This window comes from Hyla sarda, chromosome 1 (assembly GCF_029499605.1).
Source record: "Hyla sarda isolate aHylSar1 chromosome 1, aHylSar1.hap1, whole genome shotgun sequence".
NCBI classification, from domain to species: Eukaryota; Metazoa; Chordata; class Amphibia; order Anura; family Hylidae; genus Hyla; species Hyla sarda.
This window is the reverse complement of record NC_079189.1, coordinates 309,906,670-309,932,783: the sequence shown is the minus strand read 5'-3', so window position 1 is coordinate 309,932,783 and position 26,114 is coordinate 309,906,670. Positions and strand designations below refer to the sequence as shown.

The following is a 26,114-nucleotide window of genomic DNA, read 5'->3' as shown; positions in this document are numbered from 1 at the left end:
CTGTTGATCAAACATCATCTGATAAGTACTGGAAGGATTAAGATTTTTCAATAGAAGTAATTTACAAATCTGTTTAACTTTCTGGCACCAGTTGATTAAATTTTTTTTTTTTTTCCAGTGGAGTACCCTTTTAAGTGTGTATGAAGCAGACTGGGGAGCCACGCTCACTTTATACCCATTGGTTTCTGGCAGCTTTCAGCAGTTGACAGCTGCCATAAATAGCCAGCATGGTGCAATATCTGATACTAGCTATTTCACAGTTCTAATTCCACTTCCACATCAGCATTTAAACAGTAAGTTCACACGGCAGATCTTTTGCGGAATGTCCACATGGAATATTCCGCATGGACATTCCGCTACAGCAGAGTTCAAATGATTTCAATGAGATTCTGCTGCACTGTTCACAGAGCAGAATTTCCCTGCCAGATGTTTCTGCCGTGGAAATTCTGTTTCCGGCATCTGCAGAAAGATGCTTTCTGAGTCCACAAGGAAATGCATTGCTGTCTATGAGAGGCACATTTCCGAGTGGTCCTAGAGCCTGCCAAATCGGGCAAATGTGTGGAATGTCTGCACATGTTTTCTGTGCGTACATTCTTCAAATTTACCGAACATGTGAACCTGGCCTCATACTGCGTCATTGGTAGTATAAGAGATAGATCAGCTCCCTATGAGATAATTGCAGGAAGCTGATCCTTTATTAGGCCCCTAATAAACTGTCATGAAAAATTTCACAATAACAGGCTCCCATTACAGTAAATTACTGATTGAATGAATCAATACAATACATATTTATCAAATTGCACATAAAAGTCCTCTTGGTGGAACTGAACAGTAAAAAAAAAAAAAAAAAAGTTAAATACAAAAATATCCCCTCCATCGCATGCCAACACACTGCCCCCTGAAATTGGGAGAGCAGGGGGATCAAGCACTTATCCCTTATCCTGTAGATAGGACACCCCTTTCAGTCCTTAAACAGTGCATGCCTTGTTGGGGAATATGGTACACTGAATTCAAGTTACATTATGGTTGTTACGCCGAGCGCTCCGGGTCCCCGCTCCTCCCCGGAGCGCTCGCGGCATCCTCGCTGCTGCAGCGCCCCGGTCAGATCTACTGACCGGGTGCGCTGCGATACCGCCCCCAGCCGGGATGCGATTCGCGATGCGGGTGGCGCCCGCTCGCGGTGCGCACCCCGGCTTCCGTACCTGACTCGCTCTCCGTCGGTCCTGTCCCGGCGCGCGCGGTCCCGCTCCCTAGGGCGCGCGCGCGCCGGGTCTCTGCGATTTAAAGGGCCACTGCGCCGCTGATTGGCGCAGTGGGTCTAATCAGTGTGTTCACCTGTGCACTCCCTATGTATACCTCACTTCCCCTGCACTCCCTCGCCGGATCTTGTTGCCATTGTGCCAGTGAAAGCGTTCCCTTGTGTGTTCCTAGCCTGTGTTCCAGACCTCCTGCCGTTGCCCCTGACTACGATCCTTGCTGCCTGCCCCGACCTTCTGCTACGTCCGACCTTGCTTCTGTCTACTCCCTTGTACCGCGTCTATCTTCAGCAGTCAGAGAGGTTGAGCCGTTGCTAGTGGATACGACCTGGTCACTACCGCCGCAGCAAGACCATCCCGCTTTGCGGCGGGCTCTGGTGAATACCAGTAGTGACTTAGAACCGGTCCACTAGCACGGTCCACGCCAATCCCTCTCTGGCACAGAGGATCCACCTCCTGCCAGCCGGCATCGTGACAGTAGATCCGGCCATGGATCCCGCTGAAGTACCTCTGCCAGATGTCGCTGACCTCACCACGGTGGTCGCCCAGCACTCACAACAGATAGCGCAACAAGGCCACGAGCTGTCTCAACTGACCGTGATGCTACAGCAGCTACTACCACAGCTTCAGCAATCATCTCCTCCGCCAGCTCCTGCACCTCCTCCGCAGCGAGTGGCCGCCTCAGGCCTACGACTATCCTTGCCGGATAAATTTGATGGGGACTCTAAATTTTGCCGTGGCTTTCTTTCACAATGTTCCCTGCACTTGGAGATGATGTCGGACCAGTTTCCTACTGAAAGGTCTAAGGTGGCTTTCGTAGTCAGCCTTCTGTCTGGAAAAGCTCTGTCATGGGCCACACCGCTCTGGGACCGCAATGACCCCGTCACTGCCTCTGTACACTCCTTCTTCTCGGAAATTCGAAGTGTCTTTGAGGAACCTGCCCGAGCCTCTTCTGCTGAGACTGCCTTGCTGAACCTGGTCCAGGGTAATTCTTCCGTTGGCGAGTACGCCGTGCAATTCCGTACTCTTGCTTCAGAACTTTCCTGGAATAATGAGGCCCTCTGCGCGACCTTTAAAAAAGGCCTATCCAGCAACATTAAAGATGTTCTGGCCGCACGAGAAATTCCTGCTAACCTACATGAACTCATTCATTTAGCCACTCGCATTGACATGCGTTTTTCCGAAAGGCGTCAGGAGCTCCGCCAGGATATGGACTTTGTTCGCACGAGGCGTTTTTTCTCCCCGGCTCCTCTCTCCTCTGGTCCTCTGCAATCCGTTCCTGTGCCTTCCGCCGTGGAGGCTATGCAAGTTGACCGGTCTCGCCTCACACCTCAAGAGAGGACACGACGCCGCATGGAGAATCTTTGCCTGTACTGTGCCGGTACCGAACACTTCCTGAAGGATTGTCCTATCCGTCCTCCCCGCCTGGAAAGACGTACGCTGACTCCGCACAAAGGAGAAACAGTCATTGATGTCAACTCTGCTTCTCCACGTCTTACTGTGCCTGTGCGGATATCTGCCTCTACCTTCTCCTTCTCCACTAAGGCCTTCTTGGACTCCGGATCTGCAGGAAACTTTATTCTGGCCTCTCTCATCAACAGGTTCAACATCCCAGTGACCAGTCTCGCCAGACCTCTCTACATCAATTGCGTTAACAATGAAAGATTGGACTGTGCCGTGCGTTACCGCACGGAACCCCTCCTAATGTGCATCGGACCTCACCACGAAAAAATTGAGTTTTTGGTCCTCTCCAATTGCACTTCCGAAATTCTCCTTGGACTACCCTGGCTTCAACTCCATTCCCCAACCCTGGATTGGTCCACAGGGGAGATCAAGAGTTGGGGTCCCTCTTGTTTCAAGGACTGCCTTAAACCGGTTACCAGTACTCCTTGCCATGACCCTGTGGTTCCCCCTGTAACCGGTCTCCCTAAGGCCTATATGGACTCTACCTCCTCACAGGCCTTATGACTGTCCTATTGACCTCCTCCCGGGCACTACTCCACCCCGGGGCAGAATTTATCCTCTCTCTGCCCCAGAGACTCTTGCTATGTCTGAGTACATCCAGGAAAATTTAAAAAAGGGCTTTATCCGCAAATCCTCCTCTCCTGCCGGAGCCGGATTTTTCTTTGTGTCCAAAAAAGATGGCTCCCTACGTCCTTGCATTGACTACCGCGGTCTTAATAAAATCACGGTAAAGAACCGCTACCCTCTACCTCTCATCTCTGAACTCTTTGATCGCCTCCAAGGTGCTCACATCTTTACCAAACTGGACTTAAGAGGTGCTTATAATCTCATCCGCATCAGAGAGGGGGATGAATGGAAAACGGCATTTAACACTAGAGATGGACACTTTGAGTATCTGGTCATGCCCTTTGGCCTGTGCAACGCCCCTGCCGTCTTCCAAGACTTTGTTAATGAAATTTTTCGTGATCTCTTATATTCCTGTGTTGTTGTGTATCTGGACGATATCCTGATTTTTTCTGCCAACCTAGAAGAACACCGCCAGCATGTCCGCATGGTTCTTCAGAGACTTCGTGACAATCAACTTTATGCCAAAATGGAGAAATGTCTGTTTGAATGTCAATCTCTTCCTTTCCTAGGATACTTGGTCTCTGGCCAGGGACTACAAATGGATCCAGACAAACTCTCTGCCGTCTTAGATTGGCCACGCCCCTCCGGACTCCGTGCTATCCAACGTTTTTTGGGGTTCGACAATTATTACAGACAATTTATTCCACATTTTTCCACTATTGTGGCTCCTATCGTGGCTTTAACCAAAAAGAATGCCAATCCTAAGTCATGGCCTCCTCAAGCGGAAGACGCCTTTAAACAGCTCAAGTCTGCCTTTTCTTCAGCTCCCGTGCTCTCCAGACCTGACCCATCTAAACCCTTCCTATTGGAGGTTGATGCCTCCTCAGTAGGAGCTGGAGCGGTCCTTCTACAAAAAAATTCTTCCGGGCATGCTGTTACTTGTGGTTTTTTTTCTAAGACCTTCTCTCCGGCGGAGAGGAACTACTCCATCGGGGATCGAGAGCTACTAGCCATTAAATTAGCACTTGAGGAATGGAGGCATCTGCTGGAGGGATCAAGATTTCCAGTTATTATTTACACCGATCACAAGAACCTCTCCTATCTCCAGTCTGCCCAACGGCTGAATCCTCGCCAGGCCAGGTGGTCTCTGTTCTTTGCCCGATTTAATTTTGAAATTCACTTTCGGCCTGCCGATAAGAACATTAGGGCCGATGCTCTCTCTCGTTCCTCGGATGCCTCGGAAGTAGAGCTCTCTCCGCAACACATCATTCCTCCTGACTGCCTGATCTCCACTTCTCCAGCCTCCATCAGGCAAACTCCTCCAGGGAAGACCTTCGTCTCCCCACGCCAACGCTTCGGAATCCTCAAATGGGGTCACTCCTCCCATCTCGCAGGTCATGCGGGCATCAAGAAATCCGTGCAACTCATCTCTCGTTTCTATTGGTGGCCGACTCTGGAGACGGATGTTGTGGATTTTGTGCGAGCCTGCACTGTCTGTGCCCGGGATAAGACTCCTCGCCAGAAGCCCGCTGGTCTTCTTCATCCTCTGCCTGTTCCCGAACAGCCTTGGTCTCTGATTGGTATGGACTTTATTACAGACTTACCCTCATCCCGTGGCAACACTGTTGTTTGGGTGGTCGTTGATCGATTCTCCAAGATGGCACATTTCATCCCTCTTCCTGGTCTTCCTTCTGCGCCTCAGTTGGCAAAACAATTTTTTGTACACATTTTTCGTCTTCACGGGTTGCCCACGCAGATCGTCTCGGATAGAGGCGTCCAATTCGTGTCTAAATTCTGGAGGGCTCTCTGTAAACAACTCAAGATTAAATTAAACTTTTCTTCTGCTTATCATCCTCAATCCAATGGGCAAGTAGAAAGAATTAACCAGGTCCTGGGTGATTATTTACGGCATTTTGTTTCCTCCTGCCAGGATGACTGGGCAGATCTTCTACCATGGGCCGAATTCTCGTATAACTTCAGAGTCTCTGAATCTTCTGCTAAATCCCCATTTTTCGTGGTGTACGGCCGTCACCCTCTTCCCCCCCTCCCTATTCCCTTGTCCTCTGGTTTGCCCGCTGTAGATGAAGTGACTCGTGATCTTTCCACCATATGGAAAGAGACCCAAAATTCTCTTTTACAGGCTTCATCTCGCATGAAAAAGTTTGCCGATAAGAAAAGAAGAGCTCCCCCCATTTTTGCTCCCGGAGACAAGGTATGGCTCTCCGCTAAATATGTCCGCTTTCGTGTCCCCAGTTACAAACTGGGACCACGCTATCTTGGTCCTTTCAAAGTCTTGTGCCAAATTAATCCTGTCTCTTACAAACTTCTTCTTCCTCCTTCTCTTCGTATTCCTAATGCCTTTCATGTCTCTCTTCTTAAACCACTCATCATCAACCGTTTCTCTCCCAAGCTTGTTTCTCCCACTCCTGTTTCCGGTTCTTCTGACGTCTTCTCAGTGAAGGAGATACTGGCCTCCAAGACGGTCAGAGGAAAAAGGTTCTTTTTGGTGGATTGGGAGGGCTGTGGACCTGAAGAGAGATCCTGGGAACCTGAGGACAACATCCTAGACAAAAGTCTGCTCCTCAGGTTCCCAGGCTCCAAGAAGAGGGGGAGACCCAAGGGGGGGGTACTGTTACGCCGAGCGCTCCGGGTCCCCGCTCCTCCCCGGAGCGCTCGCGGCATCCTCGCTGCTGCAGCGCCCCAGTCAGATCTACTGACCGGGTGCGCTGCGATACCGCCCCCAGCCGGGATGCGATTCGCGATGCGGGTGGCGCCCGCTCGCGGTGCGCACCCCGGCTCCCGTACCTGACTCGCTCTCCGTCGGTCCTGTCCCGGCGCGCGCGGTCTCGCTCCCTAGGGTGCGCGCGCGCCGGGTCTCTGCGATTTAAAGGGCCACTGCGCCGCTGATTGGCGCAGTGGGTCTAATCAGTGTGTTCACCTGTGCACTCCCTATGTATACCTCACTTCCCCTGCACTCCCTCGCCGGATCTTGTTGCCATTGTGCCAGTGAAAGTGTTCCCTTGTGTGTTCCTAGCCTGTGTTCCAGACCTCCTGCCGGTGCCCCTGACTACGATCCTTGCTGCCTGCCCCGACCTTCTGCTAAGTCCGACCTTGCTTCTGTCTACTCCCTTGTACCGCGTCTATCTTCAGCAGTCAGAGAGGTTGAGCCGTTGCTAGTGGATACGACCTGGTCACTACCGCCGCAGCAAGACCATCCCGCTTTGCGGCGGGCTCTGGTGAATACCAGTAGTGACTTAGAACCGGTCCACTAGCACGGTCCACGCCAATCCCTCTCTGGCACAGAGGATCCACCTCCTGCCAGCCGGCATCGTGACAATGGTGTACCATTCTGAAATATGCCAGTATTAGTAACTCCGACATAGTACATTTTTATTTTTTTGTTTATGTTTTTTCCTCCTCACATTTATTTTATACAAAGCCCTACAGAGCTTAGTTTTGCAGGGCTTGTACTTATTGACATCCTTCATTTTTCCTTATAATGTATTACAAAACCAGATTTTTTTTTTTTTTTTGTGGGGTGAAATAAATTTTTTTTAAAACAATCACATAATTCTGTGAGGCAATAATTTTTTCACTGTATAGTTACACTGACATTATAACTTTATTCTACAGTAGCATTACATTTATGTTATTTTTGTTTCACTTAGCTACTTTTAAAAAACAGAAACTATAAAAAAAATATTGCAGTGTTCTTACCCATATAACTTTTTTTTTAATGTCTACAGAGCTGTATGATGGCTCATTTTTCATGCGGTGATCTGTAATTTTTATTGGTAACATATTGGGATAGGTGGTACTCTATTTCTAGTTATTCTTGTAAGCATTGTAAGCAAAATCAGTAATTCTGGCATTTTTCCGTAAAAACACAGTGTCACGTATGGGCAGGAATACAGTGCTCTCTAGTTCTCACTCAACCTCCCCCCCCCCCCCCCTGCCAACTAGAAGATGATCCCTACTCTGAATAAGTGCAGAGACGTCACAGGTCAAATCAACAAACTACAGCAATACAGTAAGCTCAGGGTGAAAGAGTCACAACACAATGGGTTTCCACACACTATATACAAACAAACAGGGAGACAAACAAACAGAAAGGATAGTCAGCAAGCTGGATCAGAAATCAAAGAGGACAGAAAAAGTACAGAATCGAGTATCAAAGGGTTATCCAATATCGGAGCCAAAGTCACAAAACCAAGAAGACAGAATAAGATTCAGATGCATGTAAATGCTACCTTCAGAGAAAAACATTGTTTCACAGACAAAGTCTAAGAGACAACTGAGAGCTTAATCCCTTAAGGACTGAGCGTTTTTCAGTTTTTGCACTTTCGTTTTTTCCTCCTTACCTTTTAAAAATGATCACCCTTTCAATTTTTCACCTAAAAATTCATGATGGCTTATTTTTTTGCACCACCAATTCTACTTTGTAATGACATTAGTCATTTTACCCAAAAATCTACGGCGAAATGGAGAAAAAAAAATCATTGTGCGACAAAATTGAAGAAAAAACAAAATTTTGTAACTTTTGTGGGGTTCCGTTTGTACGCAGTACATTTTTTGGTACAAATGACACCTTCTCTTTATTCTGTAGGTCCATACCATTAAAATGATACCCTACTTATATAGGTTTGATTTTGTCGCACTTCTGGAAAAAATCATAACTACATGCAGGAAAATGTATACGTTTAAAATTGTCATCGCATGACCCCTATAATTTTTCCGTGTACGGGGCAGTATGAGGGCTAATTTTTTGCGCCATGATCTGAAGTTTTTAGCGGTATCCTTTTTGTATTGATCAGACTTTTTGATCGATTTTTTTCATATAGAAAGTGATCAAAAATACGCTAATTGGGAATTTTGAATTTTTTTGTGCGTTGGCCATTGACCGGGCGGTTTCATTAATGATATAGTTTTATAATTCGGACATTTCCACACGCGGTGATACCACACATGTTTATTTTTATTTACACTGGGCTTTTTTTAAATGGGAAAAGGGGGGTTGATTCATAGAGGGCTATAACACTGCACACACTGATCTTTTACATTGATCTTTGTTATCCCATAGGATAACATAGATCAATGATTCTATTGCTTGACTGCTCATGCCTGGATCTCAGGCACTGAGCAGTCATTCGGTGATCGGACACCAGGAGGCAGGTAAGGGGACCCTCCTTGTGTCCTACAGCTGTTCGGGAATCCACGATTTCACCACGGCGATCCCAAACAGCCCCCTGAGCTAACCGGCAGCAGTTTAGTTCCATTTTAGAAGCGGCGATCACCTTTGAACACCGCGCCTAAGGGTTAAAAGCATGCGGCACCGCGATCAGTGCTGCGCACTATTAGCCATGGGTCCCGACCCGCAATGAAAGGGAGCGGACTAAGGTTGTACAGGTATGCCCTGTGTCCTTAAGGAGTTAAAGGGGTACTCCGGTGGAAAACTTTTTTTTTTTTAAATCAACTGGTGCCAGAAAGGTAAACAGATTTGTAAATCCTTTCGATTAAAAAATCTTAATCCTTCCAGTACTTATTAGCTGCTGAATACTACAGAGATTATTTTCTTTTTGGAACACAGTGCTCTCTGCTGACATCACAAGCACAATGCTCTCTGCTGACGTCTCTGTCCATTTTAGGAACTGTCCAGAGCAGCATATGTTTGCTATGGGGATTTTCTCCTACTCTTGACAGTTCTTAAAATTGACAGAGATGTCAGCAGAGAGCACTGTGCTTGTGATGTCAGCAGAGAGCTCCGTGTTACAAAAAGAAAATAATTTCCTCTGTAGTATTCAGCAGCTAATACGTACTGGAAGGATTAAGATTTTTTAATAGAAATAATTTACAAATCTGTTTAACTTTCTGGCTCCAGTTGATTTAAAAAAAAAAAAAAGTTTTCCACCGGAGTTCCCCTTTAAATAGCCAAATAGGGTGTGGACTCAAAGAAGACACAGCATTGGCCGAGAAAAACCATACAGGATATCACCACAGCAACCACAAGCTTTGCCAGAGACTAGAAAATTCTAACCCTTTATGCAAAACTAGGTTGAGTAATTACCCACAGTTCACCTTGTGTGATCAATAATGTTATAACTAGTTTGGACAATTCTGTTTGCAGAGATTTTTTTTTTGAAAAATGGGAAAAAGGGATTTCTTGTTACACTTATTTAGCCCTTTAGTGGCCATGCTTTTATTTGTTTGATTCTACTAGTAGTTAGAGTAGTAGTAGGCATTCTACTAGTAGTTCTACCTTACATGGCAGCCACAGAATACCACCAATATGCAGAGACCTGGTAGAGGAAAAAGAAAAACACTGTAGAGAAATCACAGCAAAAGAAACAAATAAGTGTGCATATGGACCATAAAAGCAAATTTTATTGAAAAAAAAAACATGAAAAACTGTTTGTTAAAAAGTTGCAAAGGTATATAATGAAACAAGGGCAACATGGAACATAGTAGGTAGCAAACCTCTGCTCATGGCAGATGAAAAAAATTTGTTGGCCCAAAGAAAGCGCAATGTAGTATGACATGTTTAGCTGTTGTGCAGCTTCTTCGAGGGTAGCTGGTTTATAGCAAAACATATGCCGGGTTTGGATGATCCCCCTCTTTTACTGTTATTTCAGTTTGGCTCAGTTTTCTTATACTTCTATGATATGGATATTTTTGTCTGGTTTGACCACTATAGTGGTCAGGTTCATTTTTCTTCACATTCTTGACATTACCCCTATCCAGTTTCTATTAAGTTGATTTAGCAGTGCTTTTTGCATGGTTTATTCATTTATTATGCGTATTTTATAAACTTCTTTGTATACCGGGTTATGCCTTTAACAATATCATTTTGACAGTTCTTTGCCATACTACAGTGTGCTTTCTTGGGCTCCCATACTACTGTGTTTTTTACTACCTATGTTGCATTACATTTCCTTAACTTTACAATAAAAATGTTATTGCTTTTATGTTTTTTTAACACATTTCTTTGGTAGTGGCAACATGGAGGCTGATCTCTGATGTTGCTCATTGATAGCTGCAAATATCAGTCAGCACCCGCTGTAAATGGGGTCGGCTCAGCTTCTGACCCCACTCTACATTTACCCACCTGACACATGACATACATGTCGTGTTGAGTAAGGTGTCAAAACTCACATTGACAGCTTATTTACTTAGGTCTGTCTACATAGCACTGAATATGCACCATCATCCTTAACATTCAAAACAGGCCAACACTACTGGTGTGCAGAGATTAATCTGCTCATGTAAAATGGCCAGTGATCAGATAACGAATAAGCACATACTCATTTATCAGCTTATTGAAGCTTCATAATTGGTCACATAATGTCTAAACAGGGATGTGTGGTAGAAATATATCAATTTAACCTTTTAAGGGCACAGCTTTTTTTGCCTTGTGGACAAAGCCAGTTTTGATTTTTGCATTTTTGTTTTTCTTCCTCGAGTTTTAAGAGACATAACTCCATCCATAGACCCATATGAGGGCTTGTTTTTTGTGTGACCAGCTGAACTTTGTAATGACACCTTTCATTTTCCATACAATGTACGGCACAATGAAAAAATTATTATTTGGGTTGGGGGGGGGGGATTTTTTTTTTGAGGGGGGGGTAGGGTTAGTTTTTATGCAGTGCACTTTACAGTAAAACTGAAATGTTAGCATTATTCTGTGGGTCAGTGGGTCAATACAATTGGAAGGATACCCAGTTTCACTCTGCTTTAAATGGGCCCTGAATTAATTGTCAGTTTCATTAAAGGAGTAGTGCAATAAAATATAACTTATCCCCTATTCAAAGGATAGGAGAAAATAGTTCCAGCTCACCAGGATATGCTATAAAACGGGATACTTTATTCAGAACTTCTAGAGCGACATACACACAGGCAGTAAACGCTGATGCGTTTTGAGCCTCTCAGGGCTCTTAAACTTGGCATAAATACACATGACACATTAAAATCTTATATACACCCGGTTAGGGGTCACATGACAGTGGTTACTAACAAGCAATACAACATTTGACCCCTAACTGGGTGTATATAAGATTTTAATGTGCCATATGTATTTATGCCAAGTTTAAGAGCCCTGAGAGGCTCGAAATGTGTCAGAGTTTACTGCCTGTGTGTATGTTGCACTAGAAGTTCTGAATAAAGTATCCCATTTTATACCATATCCAGGTAAGCTGGAACTACTTTTTCCTTAGATTGTACTCTGAAGCCCAAGATGCTGTGGACTTTTCCGTGCTCCAGGATTCAGGTGGCGGAGGTGAGAGCTGATTGCCCTACTTTGATTTATCCAAAGGATAAGGGATAAGTTATAGATCAAGGGGGAAGCGACCGCTGGAACCCCCTTGTGATCTCCTTAACAGTCTGACTCTATGGGATACATGGAGGGGGCATGTCGGCCACCGCTCCATGCAGGGGTCAGCACACCCCCTTCCAGCAGACTGCAGAGGCCCCGTTCAGGAGATCCCGGGGGGTTCCAGCGGTCGGAACCCCCACAATCTATTTCTTATCCTCTATCCTTTGGATAGGGGATAAGTTATAGTTCACTACAGAACACCTTTAAAGTCATTTTATTGGCAGTAGGGCAAATGATTCAGAGATTATGAACGAGAGTTGCAAAGTAAAGCACTTGTTTCATGCTGCCTGCAGTTTAGGCAGCATGAATCAGGTGACAGTTTTTTTTTTTTTTTAAATATGCGATTGAATGATAGAACCCAAGGTTTTCCAGCAGAACATTGTCCAGAGCCTCACAGCATCTCTGCTGGCTTTCCTTCTTCTCATAATACATGCAGGTTCAGGAATGCTTGAGCAACAAGACAAAAACCTCTAAAGGTTTTCTGTGGTATGTGGATTTGGAACAGATTAATTTTTCCAGCACATCCCACAGATGCTCAATCGGACTGAGGTCGGCATGTTTAGATGTACAGGGCTCTATTTGTCAATCAAGAAGTTAGAAAGTAAAGGTGATTGAAGAGGCATGCCAGGCGGTTGCACTTAAGCAGTTTACCCTTACCTCTTTGTAACTTGATTGAGAAATAAAAGGGGATTTTTATAAGTTTGGCAACTACCATCAGCTCCAGCAAAGGTATCAGGTATCCAACAGGGTCTGCCGCATTAAAAAGAAACTACAGCTTACAGATTCCCCTTAACACCTTAATGACTGCTGCTGTATATATACTCAGAGGAGCCATGTGGCAGGCCTATGAAGCGAGCTTAGGAGCTGAGCTTGCTTTATACCCGATGTCCAGCATTTACCTTTTAGATGCTGCAATTAAAGTTGATTGTGGCCTGCAAAATGCAGATGATCCAGTGCCATTAGCTCAGTGGAGCTGATTGGGACACCAGCGACAAAACCGCAGGGTCCCGATCAGCTGACAAGATGGACATAGGGTCCGTCCTTTCCGTCCAATTGGGGCTCTTGTCATGCAGGCAGCCTCAGCAGACTGCACTTATGGAGCGCGGATAACACTAATCAGTGTTGTGCTATAGCACAGCATTGTTTAGTGTCTGCACTCAAGAGATTGCATGTAATAGTCCCCTATGGGTACTAATAAAATTGAGAAAAAAATGGAAAAAAAAAAGTAAGAAATGTGAATAAGCCCCTCCCCTAATAGAAGGTTAAATCATCCCCCCCTTCCCATTTTTAAAATAAAATAAGTTACACAAAAGAGAACAGAAAACTAAAAGTGTTACAAGGGTCAGAAGAGGACAATTTTAAATACCGTAAACGAATTTTCTTACAAAAAGATTTGTTTTTAAAAATAGTAAAATAAAATAAAACCTATATAAATTGGATATCGTTGTAATCAAATGGGCTTACAGAATAAAGATAATGTCAATGTCATTTTGACTGAAAAGTGCAATACAAGCCTTAAAGGGGTACCCCAGTGGAAAACAATTTTTTAAAAATCAATTGTTGCCAGATAGTTAAACAGATTTGTAAACTACTTCTATGGAAAAAAAAATCTTAATCCTTCTAGTACTTATTAGCTGCGGTATACTACAGAGGAAGCTGAGTTATTATTTTCTGTTTGACCACAGTGCTCTCTGATGACACCTCTGTCCATGTCAGGAACTGTCCAGAGTAGGAGCAAATCCCCATAGGAAACCTCTCCTGCTCTGGACAGTTCCTGACATGGACAGAGGTGTCAGCATAGAGCATTGTGGTCAGCACTGAAAAGAACAACAACAAAGAATTAAACTTCCTCTGGAACATACAGCAGCTGATAACTATTGAAAGAATTAAGATTTTTTTAATAGAAGTAATTTAAGAAACCGGTTTAACTTTCTGGGACAAGTTGATTTAAAAAAGAAAAAGGTTTTCCACCATAATACCCTTTAAGGGGTAAATGCTCCACAATGCTAAGTGCTGGTATAAACTTTTAATACTTACATTGGATCGTATGGTGCAGGCTCTAGTCCATGTCTGAGATTTAAAAAATGTCTGCCAAGATTTGGGGTGTCAGGTTTGTTCATTTCCTGCGTAACAGTTATAATAGACTATTGATTATTTACTTGTCTCTCTTTACAGATCTCTGATCAAACAAGTTTATCTTCTAATTTTGAATACAGCATTGAACGTTACCATTGGATGAAGTATATCCTGCTGGGGTTTGGCTCGCTGAGTAACTGATGTTTTAATACGACGCTTTAGCTTCTGAATTTCCAGTTCTTGCTTTAACACTTCTAATTCTGCATTTAAGGTTTTTACATTTTGTTGAGTCCGTTCTTTCATAAACCTAGGGAGTTGAAGGGTCCTCTCAACTTCTGTGTAAGAAAAGAACATTAGAATGTAAATAATTGTTTCCCATATAAACACAAATTGTTTTCCAACTTTATTTCCTAACAAAACTGAACACAATTTACTGTACAGATTTTTTTCATGCAGACATTGCAGACTTTAGAAGTTTCTTATTTAACCCCTACAATTTGATATTTGACTTACATTTTCTTCCTCCTCACCTACTAGTAAAGGAGATTAAAAGGCAACTAAAAGGTGCGCACCTAGTGAGGACCGTTTAGGTAAATGGTGCAGGTAAAAAGAAAGATGGGTCCTTACCCTAAGATGTTGCGCTTAAAGCACAACACCTACAGTAGCGTCTGGAATTAATGGATAGCCGGACAGCTGCCACAAGGAACTTCCCGGAGTGACGTCAGTTTAACCGGTAACGAGGCATGAATAGAAATATAAAAAGATGTTCCCCTCAATAACGGTGCTGGTCCATCGTCAGCTGAATATGCATTTATTGGAACATAAAAGGCCACGCGTTTCAACATCGGACAGGGGTCTTCATCACTACCTACTAGGACTTTTTAATTTTTCACTGACAGAGCTGTATTAGGGCTTCTTTTTGCCAAATAAGTTTTACTTTTTACAGTCACCATTCTTTTTACTATATAATATTATTATGATGCTATCATTTAGTATATAATATTATGATGCTATATTTTCTATATAATATTATGAAGGTGCTATCATTTTTTCAAAGTTTACTGTATGGTAAAATGGACATGCTAAATTTATTCTACAGGACAGTACCATTACATTGTACTATGCACTGTGATTTGTATTTTTTTTTTTTTTTTAAGGGTAATTTTATTAAATTTTTCCTGGGGAGTGATGTGAACAATAGTGTTGAGCACGAATATTCGCAATTCGAATATTTATTGCGAATTTCGCATATTCACGAATATGGTGAATATAGCACTATATATTTGCAATTATGAATATTCATAATTTTTGTTTTCCCACAGAACACATCACAGTGATCACATCCCTCCCTGCTTCCAGTTTGTGGTCTAAAGAATGCTCCTATATGAATATTGTCACTAAAATTAGATAGGTAGATAGATAGTGATGATATTCGCGAATATGACATGACAATATTTAAAATGAACAATATCATAGACCCATTATCACTTCTGTATAGACCAAGAATATTAGGAGATAGATAGATAGATGATGGATAGATGGATAGATAACCTAGATAGATAGATGATATATATAGGTAGATAGTTTTCCACATAGGCGCATTTTCATTTACACAAAGCGAAAATAACGAATATATCGAATATGTGAATTTTGCGAAAATAGGACGAATATTCGTCCATATTGTTACGTTATGCGCTCTGGACGCACACACTGGCCACGAGTGCATGGTCCCGTTACCTGCTGCTGCTGATGGGGCTGGGACTCGCATTGCGGGACGCGCCCGCATGCAAGCCTCAGTCCGTCACTATCCAGATGTTTCTCCTGCCTCCGCCTCTGCCTCTCTGCTCCGGCGCGCATGTCCCCGTCCCCTAGGGTGCGCGTGCGCCGGAGCTTTAAGATTTAAAGGGTCAGTACACTCATTAGTGTAATTCACCTGTGGCTCATTTATAAATTCCTCCACCCTCCTCACTCCCCTGAAGGATCTTTGTTGCCTTGTGCCTTAGAGAAAGTGTTCCTTTGTATTGCCTTGCAGTGTAGCTGATCCCTTGCTTTGTGACTTGACCTTGTTCCTCTGCCACCTGCCTACTGAACTCCTGCTACGTCTTGACTATGCTACTGTGCCACCTGCCCTGACCTTCTACTATCCAGACTACGAGCTGCTTATCCCTCTTGTGCCTCACATCTCCTCAGACGCCTGTGTGGTCGAGCCGTGCCAGGGGTAGCGACCTGGGTGCCGCCTGCAACAGCAAGTCCATCCCACTTTGCGGCGGGCTCTGGTGAAAACCAGCAGCACCTTAGACTCCGCTCCCTGGTACGGTCCGAGTCATCTGCCACACAGGTCCAGCGGATTCCTGTCTTCTGAAACGTGAGTGTTACACATATATTTGCGAAATATTGCAAATTCGAGTATTGCATATACCGCTGATCACTAGTGACCAAAAATCAGCAATTCTGGCACCTGAAATTTTTTTGTATTTACGCCATTGACTATGGGAGATCAGAAATGTGATCACTTAATAGTTTAATACCAAATTTAAACCTTTCCCACTATAGGATGTTCTTGCAGTGAGTACGTTCCTGCAACAGGATACACCAATATGTTCTACCTATTTCTGAGATTACGCTGGTCTCCGTCACCAACTTTGGATCCCGATGGTTGCCATGTAAACTGGAGGCCAGATGATGGTTTCTGCATCTGCCAAGTACGGAGGCCTGTGGGCAGGGCCGTTTGAAGAAATTTGGGGGCCCCAAGCAAAATGGACATGGAGGCCCCCCCCCCCTTGATGTTCACACACGTTACGCTCTCGGGCCAGCGTCAGGACGTAGTAACGCCGGCCCTTGAATTTCTCGGAGCGCGACGTTAGGTGCAGCACAGTCCCCCCCCCCACGTTAGGTGCAGCACAGTTCCCCCCACGTTAGGTGCGGCACAGTTCCCCCCACATTAGGTGCTGAACAGTTCCCCCCACGTTAGGTGCGGCACAGTTCCCCCCACGCTTGGTGCGGCACAGTTCCCGCCCATATTAGGTGCAGCAGAGTTCCCCCCACATTAGGTGCAGCAGAGTTCCCCCCACATCAGGTGCAGCAGAGTTCTCCCCACATTAGGCAAGCAGTGTTCCCCCACATTAGGTGCAGTATAGTTCCCCCACATTAAATGTAGTATAGTTCCCCCACATTAGGTGCAGTATAGTCCCCCACATTATGTGCAGTATAGTTCCCCACATTAGGTGCAGTATAGCTCCCCAAATTAGGTGCAGTATAGTCCCCCACATTAGGTGCAGTATAGTTCCCCCACATTAGGCAGTATAGTTCCCCACATTAGGTGCTGTACATTTCCCCCACATTAGGCTGTAGTTCCCCCACATTAGGTGCAGTATAGTCCCCCAACATTAGGTGCAGTATAGTTCCCCACATTAGGTGCAGTATAGTTCCCCACATTAGGTGCAGTATAGTTCCCCACATTAGGTGCAGTATAGTTCTCCACATTAGGTGCAGTATAGTTCTCCACATTAGGTGCAGTATAGTTCTCCCCACATTAGGCTATAGTTCCCCCACATTAGGCTATAGTTCCCCCACATTAGGTGCAGTATAGTTCTCCCCACATTAGGCTATAGTTCCCCCACATTAGGTGCAGTATAGTTCCCCCACATTAGGTGCAGTATAGTACCTCCACATTAGGTGCAGTATAGTCCCCCAACATTAGGTGCGGTATAGTTCTCCACATTAGGTGCAGTATAGTTCTCCATATTAGGTTGGCAGTATAGTTTACCCCACATTAGGTGCAGTATAGTTCCCCAACATTAGGTGCAGTATAGTTCCCCAACATTAGGTGTAGTATGTTCCCCACAGACCTCCAGCCTCCAGCCATACAGTGTATGGCTGGAGGCTGTATGCCTGTTTACTGCCCTACTTCAGTGCTCCGACCACTGCTCCTCTGGTTCAGCCACCATAGCAGTAGGTCCCGGGACTGGAGAAGCGGTGGTCGGAGCACTGAAGCTGATGTGCCGCTGGTCACTTACCATGCTAGCCAGCGCATGTCCTGTTCGCTGCTCCGCTCCTCCGCGTTGCTTTCCAATGGGCGCATGACGTCCCGGCGTGCGCTACCTCCCGACGGTCCCTGCGAGGGCCGAGAGGGTTAACAGGGGCATGGGATGTCCTTAATAGGGATGTTCTTAATAGTGATGGGGAAATTTATCTGGGGGGGCAATTGCCCCGTCCCCCCCCCCCGATCCGCCACTGCATGCATTATATACACACACACACTGTACACATTACATACTGTACATGCATGCATCCTACACAAACACACACTGTACACATTACATACTGTACATGCATTATACACACATACTGTACACATTACATACTGTACATGCATCATATACACACAACACACTGTACACATTACATACTGTACATGCATCATACACACACATACTGTACACATTACATACTGTACATGCATCATACACTCACAACACACTGTACACGCATCATACACTCACAACACACTGTACACATTACATACTGTACTTGCATCATACACACACATACTGTACACATTACATACTGTACATGCATTATATACACACACGTACTGTACACATTACATACTGTACATGCATCATACACACACATACTGTACAAATTACATACTATACATGCATCACACACAAACACACACACATACTGTACACGCATCACACACACACAAACACATACTGTACACATTACATACTGTACATGCATCATACACACACAACACACTGTACACATTACATACTGTACATGCTTCATACACACACATACTGTACACATTACATACTATACACGCATCACACACATACAAACACACACATACTGTACACATTACATACTGTACATGCATCATACACACACAACACACTGTACACATTACATACTGTACATGCTTCATACACACACACATATTGTACACATTACATACTATACATGCATCACACACACACACATACTGTACACATTACATACTCTACATGCATGCTTCATACACACACACTGTACACATTACATACTGTACATGCATGCATCATACACACACAGTACACATTACATACTGTACATGCATTATACACACACATACTGTACACATTACATACTATACATGCAAAACACACACAAACACACACACATACTGTACACATTACATACTCTACATGCATCATACACACACACACACACACACACTGTACACATTACATACTCTACATGCATGCTTCATACACACACACACTGTACACATTACATACTGTACATGCATGCATCATATACACACACAACACACACACACTGTACACATTACATACTGTACATGCATGCATCATACACACACACATACTGTACATATTACATACTATACATGCTTCATACACACACATACTGTACACATTACATACTATACATGCACTATACACACACAGATAGAATAGATCAGTGTTTCCCAACCAGGATGCCTACAGAAGTAGCAAAACTACAGCCTTTGGCTGTCCGGGCATGCTGGGAGTTGTAGTTTTGCAACAACTGGAGGCACTCTGGTTGGGAAACACTGGTATAGATACACACATGCACTTTACATATAGTCATCCACAGTAGTAACACACACACAAGCACAGTACATAGACAAACACATATGTACACACATATATATTTCCACACACATGCTTATACACAAATATCTAAATATCCACACACCTGCTTATACACATATATATCTATATATCCACACACACACACACACACATACATGCTTATACACATATATACACAGCAGGGACACCTACTATAGTCAGGCCCCATGTTGTACAGCCTCTGCGGTCTCCTCACAGCTCTATGCTCTCTCCTCCCCCCTCCCCCTCCTCCTGCTCAGACGGCTGATGACTGAGAGTCCGGGGCCCAGGGAAGATACCAAGTGCAGCGGGGGTGGGGGGAGCGTGATTGTGGTGAGGTGAGAAGAACTCCAAAGCTGCAAGTGAGTTTATTAAAAAAAATGTCAGGCATTTGTCCAGCCCTGGTGATGGGTGGAATTGCCCCGTCGCTACAGGATGGGCAAGCACTGGCTCTGCTCGAGGCCCCCCAGCCAGCTCGGGCCCCAAGCAATTGCTTGGTTTGCCTGTCCTGTAGCGACGGGCCTGCCTGTGGGGTCCAGTCATAGGCTGGGCCTTACAGGCAAACTGTCAATGTATACTAACAGTAATACTATGCTGCAGTACAGATGAACTGCAGCATAGTTTAACAGCAAAAAAGTAAAACCTTTTTCAATAACATGTTTTTCAATAAATAAATAAATTGTTGTAAAAAGTACCTCTTTCTCAATAAAGCCGTATATTATCATAAAAAAAAAACTATCGTCGCATTCTTAACTTTATTAATCCCTGGCGGTGAACAGTATAAATAAGAAAACAACAAAAAGGCGCAAGAATTGTTGGCTTTGGTTAGCTTGCTTTTAATAAAGTGGTATAGAAATGATTTCAAAGGTAGCATGTATTGAAAAAATTGTACCAAAAAAATAAGCCCTCAAAAAATGTGAGTGTACAAAAAAAAAGTTATGGCTGTCAGAACATGGCAACACAACAAAGGGGAATAAAGGATAATGTTGTGAAAAAGGGAGAAAAAAAAGCAGAACAAGCCCTTTATAAGCAATCATTTAATTGCTTATATAAGTCAATATAAAGCATATGCAATACATAAATTTATTAGGTCTGCCCTACTCCCACCTCCTCCAACAACTGATTGGAGGAGGTGAACGTGCCAATAAACACCAGCCTGGATTGCAGGTTTTAAATGGACACTGTCAAATTCAAAAACTTTTTATATGTTGTATATCTTGGCCAAACAATAACTTTTCTAATATACTTCATAAGAAAATGTTATTTCCTTTTAATAAAAATCTTGGCTTATAAAATCATGGCTTTGTCCAAGCTGAAGCACAGGCATGGACAAAGTCCAGTAAGTGAGGGTGGGTAGCACTCCTCTGTGCTCTCTCCTGTCTGATAGGACTCCTCTGTGCTCTCTCCTGTCTGATAATGCTACTCTGTGCTCTCTCCTGTCCTATCAGACAGGAGAGAGCACAGAGGGGTACTATCAGACAGGAGAGAGCACAGAGGAGTACTATCAGACAGGAGAGAGCACAGAGGAGTACTATCAGACAGGAGAGAGCACAGAGGGATACTATCAGACAGGAGAGAGCACAGAAGAGTGCTATCTGACAGGAGAGAGCAAAGAGGAATACTATCAGACAGGAGAGGGCACAGAGGAGTCCTATCAGACGGGATAGAGCACAGAGGAGTGCTATCAGACAGGAGAGAGCACAGAAGAGTACTATCAGACAGGAGAGAGAACAGAGAGGTACTATCAGACAGGAGAGAGCACAGAGGAGAGCTATTAGACAGAAGAGAGCACAGAGGAGCCCTATCAGACAGGAGAAAGCACAGAGATGTACTATCAGACAGGAGAGAGCACAGAGGAGTACTATCAGACAGGAGAGAGCACAGGGGAGTGCTATCAGACAGGAGAGAGCACAAAGAAGTGCTATCATACAGGAGAGAGCACAGAGGAGTCTTATCAGACAGCAGAGAGCACAGATGAGTACTATCAGACAGGAGAGAGCACAGAGGAGTGCTATCAGACAGGAGAGAGCACAGAGGAGTCCTATCAGACAGAAGAGAGCACAGAGGAGTACTATCAGACAGGAGAGAGCAAAGAGGAGTGCTATCAGACAGGAGAGAGCACAGAGGAGTCCTATCAGACAGGAGAGAGCACAGAGGAGTCCTATCAGACAGGAGAGAGCACAGAGGAGTCCTATCAGACAGGAGAGATCACAGAGGAGTACTATCAGACAGGAGAGAGCACAGAGGAGTACTATCAGACAGGAGAGAGCACAGATGAGTGCTATCAGACAGGAGAGAGCACAGAGGAGTGCTATCAGACAGGAGAGAGCAGAGAGGAGTACTATCAGCACAGAGGAGTGCTAGCCCACCCTCACTTACTGGACTTTGTCCTTGCCTGTGCTTCAGCTTGGACAAAGCCATGATTTTATAAGCCATGATTTCTATAAAAAGGAAATAGCATTTTCTTATGAAGTATACTAGAAACGTTAATGTTTTGCCAAGATGTACAGCATAGAAAAAGTTTTTGTATTTGACAGTGCCCATTTAAACAATTAACCCAATTAGCCTTAAGGCAAAGTGCTGTACATACGGTGCACTGTACAGTAAGGCTATGAAGCGAGCCCAAGAGCTGCGCTCACTTCATACACTGTAAGTGATAGCTGCTATCAGCAGCTTGCACTTACATTGAATCATTGACATAATCCTTCGTGCTGGTCACCGGTGATCTTCTAATAGAGTCTGCCTCAAAAAAAATATTTAGTATCGCAAGGAGCAGAATTGTGCAAACTATTGAAATATAATATTATTGGTCCTATACAGTGAATAGCATAAGTGTAAAACAATACCAGTTAAAAATTGCTGATTTTTGATCCCATCATATCCCAGTAAAAATCACATCCATGATAAAAAATGCCCTATAGACAGAAGTAAAAATGTTATAGAGATCAGAATACAGCAATTTTAAGCATACTTATTTTGTTAAAAAAAAGTTTTCACAATAATAGATCAAGCTTGTAAAAATAGGTATCATTGTAATTGAATTGATCCAAAGGAAAAAAAATGACATGTCAGATTTACTGTAAAGTGCACTGTATAAAAACTAAATCCCTTAAAAGTTGCAAAATTATAACTTTTTTTTAAAATTCCCTGCCACAAATGTTTCACCATATATTTTATGGCAAAATGAAAGGTTGCAAAGTACAATTGGTCTTGTATATGGAAAAATAAAAAAGTATTGTCTCTTAAAAGGTGAGGAGGGCAAAACGAAAATATAAAAATTGGTTGTATCCTCATAGCTAAAATCCGCAGTGTCCTTAGGGGGTTAAATGACCTATTTATTCATTACCCACTGGTGTCAGCTGCAGATAACAGATGGCATCCATCGGGTTTGGCATAGGCCCGGTTCTAAACATATTGTACATCATGGGTCATGAGCGGGTTTACAGGCATTGTTAAAGGCTCAAAATTGGCCATGCAACTTAGATAGCTGAACACATGGTATGCAGCTGTCTTTCTGGACCCCACCACATGCACCTCTGGTGACTGACTACCTCTTCTGAGTACAAAATGTTTGGGCATGTTTAAATCCAACCGCCTTCTCAGTGGAGTAGGTAGGCCACCATACACATTAGATGTTTGATGAGGTGCCACGGCTCCTTCTCTATAGTATTAGACATAACTTTGTCATTGTATGATACATGCAGGGCATTTATTTGGACATTATAAGTAGAAATTATATTTAGGTTGCTGATAACCAGTTGCATATAACATATTAGGTTCATCTTGCTTTTGTAAATTATACAGTCTATTTACTCTTTTACTTGGCCTTAAAAATACATATGTTGCAAACCATGTTGTTGGTTTTTGTTGGTTCTTGTTTTAGCCACTTAGGACAGTTTCCAGCTTAAGTTAAACACATAGCATATTATCAGTTGTAACTAGGAGATTTCACCCATGTTTACATACAGTATAACAACCTTTTCACTTACAGTATTACACCACTCATACTCAAAACATTAAGGTGCATTAACCTGCATTACTCACTGTGTGCAAATATTCTGCTGTAGAAACACTAGACCTTTTCATAATCTTTATTTCATTTACACTACAAATATATTGGTCAACAGCCAATAAACAGTTCCAATGGAAATATTTTTCAAGTAAAATTTTTTCCTGCATATTAATATAAGAATTACACTTTTAATCCTGTCAACTGTAAATTAAAAGATGGAACTAAAATGATAAAAGAAATAATAAACATAAGGGAAAAAAAATCCCTCTAATCCCCAGTGGTGATTAGTGTTAAGAACGAATAATCGTAATGCAAATTTTTATCGCAAATATCGGCACTTCACGATTTTGCAAATATTTAGAATATAGTGCTATATATTTGTAATGACGAATATTCTTTTTTTTCACATGCTAATGTTTATGCAAATTTTCATTTATTTCACGTGCTAATTTTTATGTGAATTTTTCAAGCAAATTGAAAGTGAATGAACATAGCGAATATGCGAATTTCGCGAACCTAGGATGAATAGTCGGCAATATATTCGTGAACTATAGGAAATTCAAATATTACCCCTGCTGCTCATCTCTAGTGGTGATCAGACAGGATCAACATTCAAAACAAAGAATTTTATACATTTACATAAGGGTTATAGGTGTATTTTGCGGTCAGTTTAACCCCTTAAGGACTCAGCCCATTTTCACCTTATAGGGGTACTATGCCCCTAGACATCTTATCACCTATCCAAAGGGGACCTCGGCGATCTTGGCTGCGGCACCACAGACATTCAGTGCATGGAGTGAGCTTTCCTCCATGGCGGATGACTGGTGATGCGGGGTGGAGGCTCATGATGTCACGGTCATGCCCCACTTGTGACATCATGGCCATGCCCCCTCAATGCAAGTCTATGGAAGGGGCGTGACAGCCGTCAAACCCCCTCCCATAGACTTGCATTGAAGAAGCATGGCTGTGACGTCATGAGCGGGGCGCGTCCGTGAGGTCATGAGCCTCCGACACTGCACCCGACGCTCTAAATGAACACCGAGTGCAGCAGGAAGATCGCGTGGTCCCCAGCAGGGGGACCCCTGCAATCAGACTTCTTATCCCCTATCCTTTGGATAGCATATGAGGTGTCTAGAGGCAGAGTACCCCTTTAAGGACTCAACATTTGTGGGGTGAAATTAAAAAAAAAGATTTCTACACAGTGCAATTTTCGGTAAAAATTACACCTTTATTCTGTAGGTCCATAAGGTCACAAGGATACCCAATTTATGTAGGTTTTATTTTATTTTACTACTTAAAAAATTATAACTACATGTATCAAAATTAGTATGTTTAAAATTGTCATCTTCTGACACCTATAACTTTTTAATTTTATCTCATATGGGCCTTTATGAAGGCTCATTTTTGTGCCGTGGTCTGTAGTTTTTATTGGTACCATTTTTGTTTTGATGGGACTTTTTGATTGCTTTCTATACATTTTTTATGGTATATGAAGTGACCAAAAATGCACAATTTTGGACTTTGGTATATATTTTTTTAGGTGTATGCCATCAACCGTGTGGTTTAGCTAACCTTAAATTTTAATAGTTCGGACATTTACGCACGTGGTGGTATCACATATGATTATTTTTTATTACATTATCTTATTTAAAAATGGGAAATGGGAGGTGATTCTAACTTTTGTTAGGGGCTTTTTCACATTAAATATCTTATTTTTTTTACACTTTTTACTTTTTTTTTTTTTTATCCTATACCAGACTATTTTTATTTAAGGTTCTTATTTTATTTTAGCCTATTTTTATTTTAGGCCACACGATGCAATCTTTTGATTGCATAAACTGATCAATGCTATGCCATAGCTTAGCATTGATCAGTGTTATCGGTGCCCTGCTGCTCCAGCCTACATGGCTGGCTGGGAGCAGCAGAGGACCAATTGGACGGCAAGGAGACAGGTAAGTGCCCTCCCGCCGTACTCTCAGCTGATCAAGACATCAGATTTTATTGCGATGGTCCCGATCAGCTCCGCTGAGTTGCTGGGATGTTTCACTTTCATTTTAGACGCTGCGATCAACTTTGATCATGGCTTCTAAAGGGTTAATGCCGGGCATAGGTCTAATCGGTGAATCCCGGCATTAACTGCTGATAGCAGTCAGAACCCACCGGGTTTAAAGCGTGCTCAGCTTGTGAGCACGCTTTAAACCCCAATAACGGGACCATGGCGTACTTAAGGATCGGGAGGAAAGGGCGTACTTGTACGGCCTGCATCCTTAACAGGTTAAAAAAAAAACATAAAAATACTGCAGAAGCATATACCATTGCTTACCTGTCTTCCCCAGTTCTAAAACCGCGAAAATGTCATTTCTTAGTCCTGTACTTCCCGTTAGAAGAGTTGCTCAGTACTACAATTCCGTGTGTTCACACGTTGAGGTTTTACAGTGTTTTTACTGTGATTTTTCCAAAATTGCACAAAAAATGTTACTCTTTTAATGTGTTTTACATAATAATAATGATAATAAATGCAGTTAAATCTGCAATGCGTGAATGCAGCCTGTAGGGGCTGGTGGGGACATCACTCGGGGGGCTCAGAGACAAGATGCATCCTGAGACTGCAGAGGATTATGTGTTGTCTTAGGAAAGAGGAAGGAACTGGCGAACTGGAGACAGTACCACCTGGACAATAAAAGGACATCACAACTTCCTGTCAGGGGTGAATTATGCAAAATCACGCTGAA

General features: G+C 43.3%; 1 protein-coding gene across 1 annotated transcript in view; it reads right to left on the bottom strand.

The window, feature by feature from the left end:
- The window catches only part of LOC130306312 (coiled-coil domain-containing protein 17-like), a 108,690-nt gene that overhangs the window by 23,313 nt on the left and 59,263 nt on the right, over nucleotides 1–26,114 (bottom strand). Inside the window, exons 8-9 of the mRNA XM_056552086.1 lie at nucleotides 13,882–14,063; nucleotides 13,690–13,775 (exon numbers count right to left, since the gene is read on the bottom strand). Coding sequence (XP_056408061.1) covers nucleotides 13,690–13,775; nucleotides 13,882–14,063 — 268 coding nt within the window. The remainder of the gene's footprint in view (nucleotides 1–13,689; nucleotides 13,776–13,881; nucleotides 14,064–26,114) is intronic.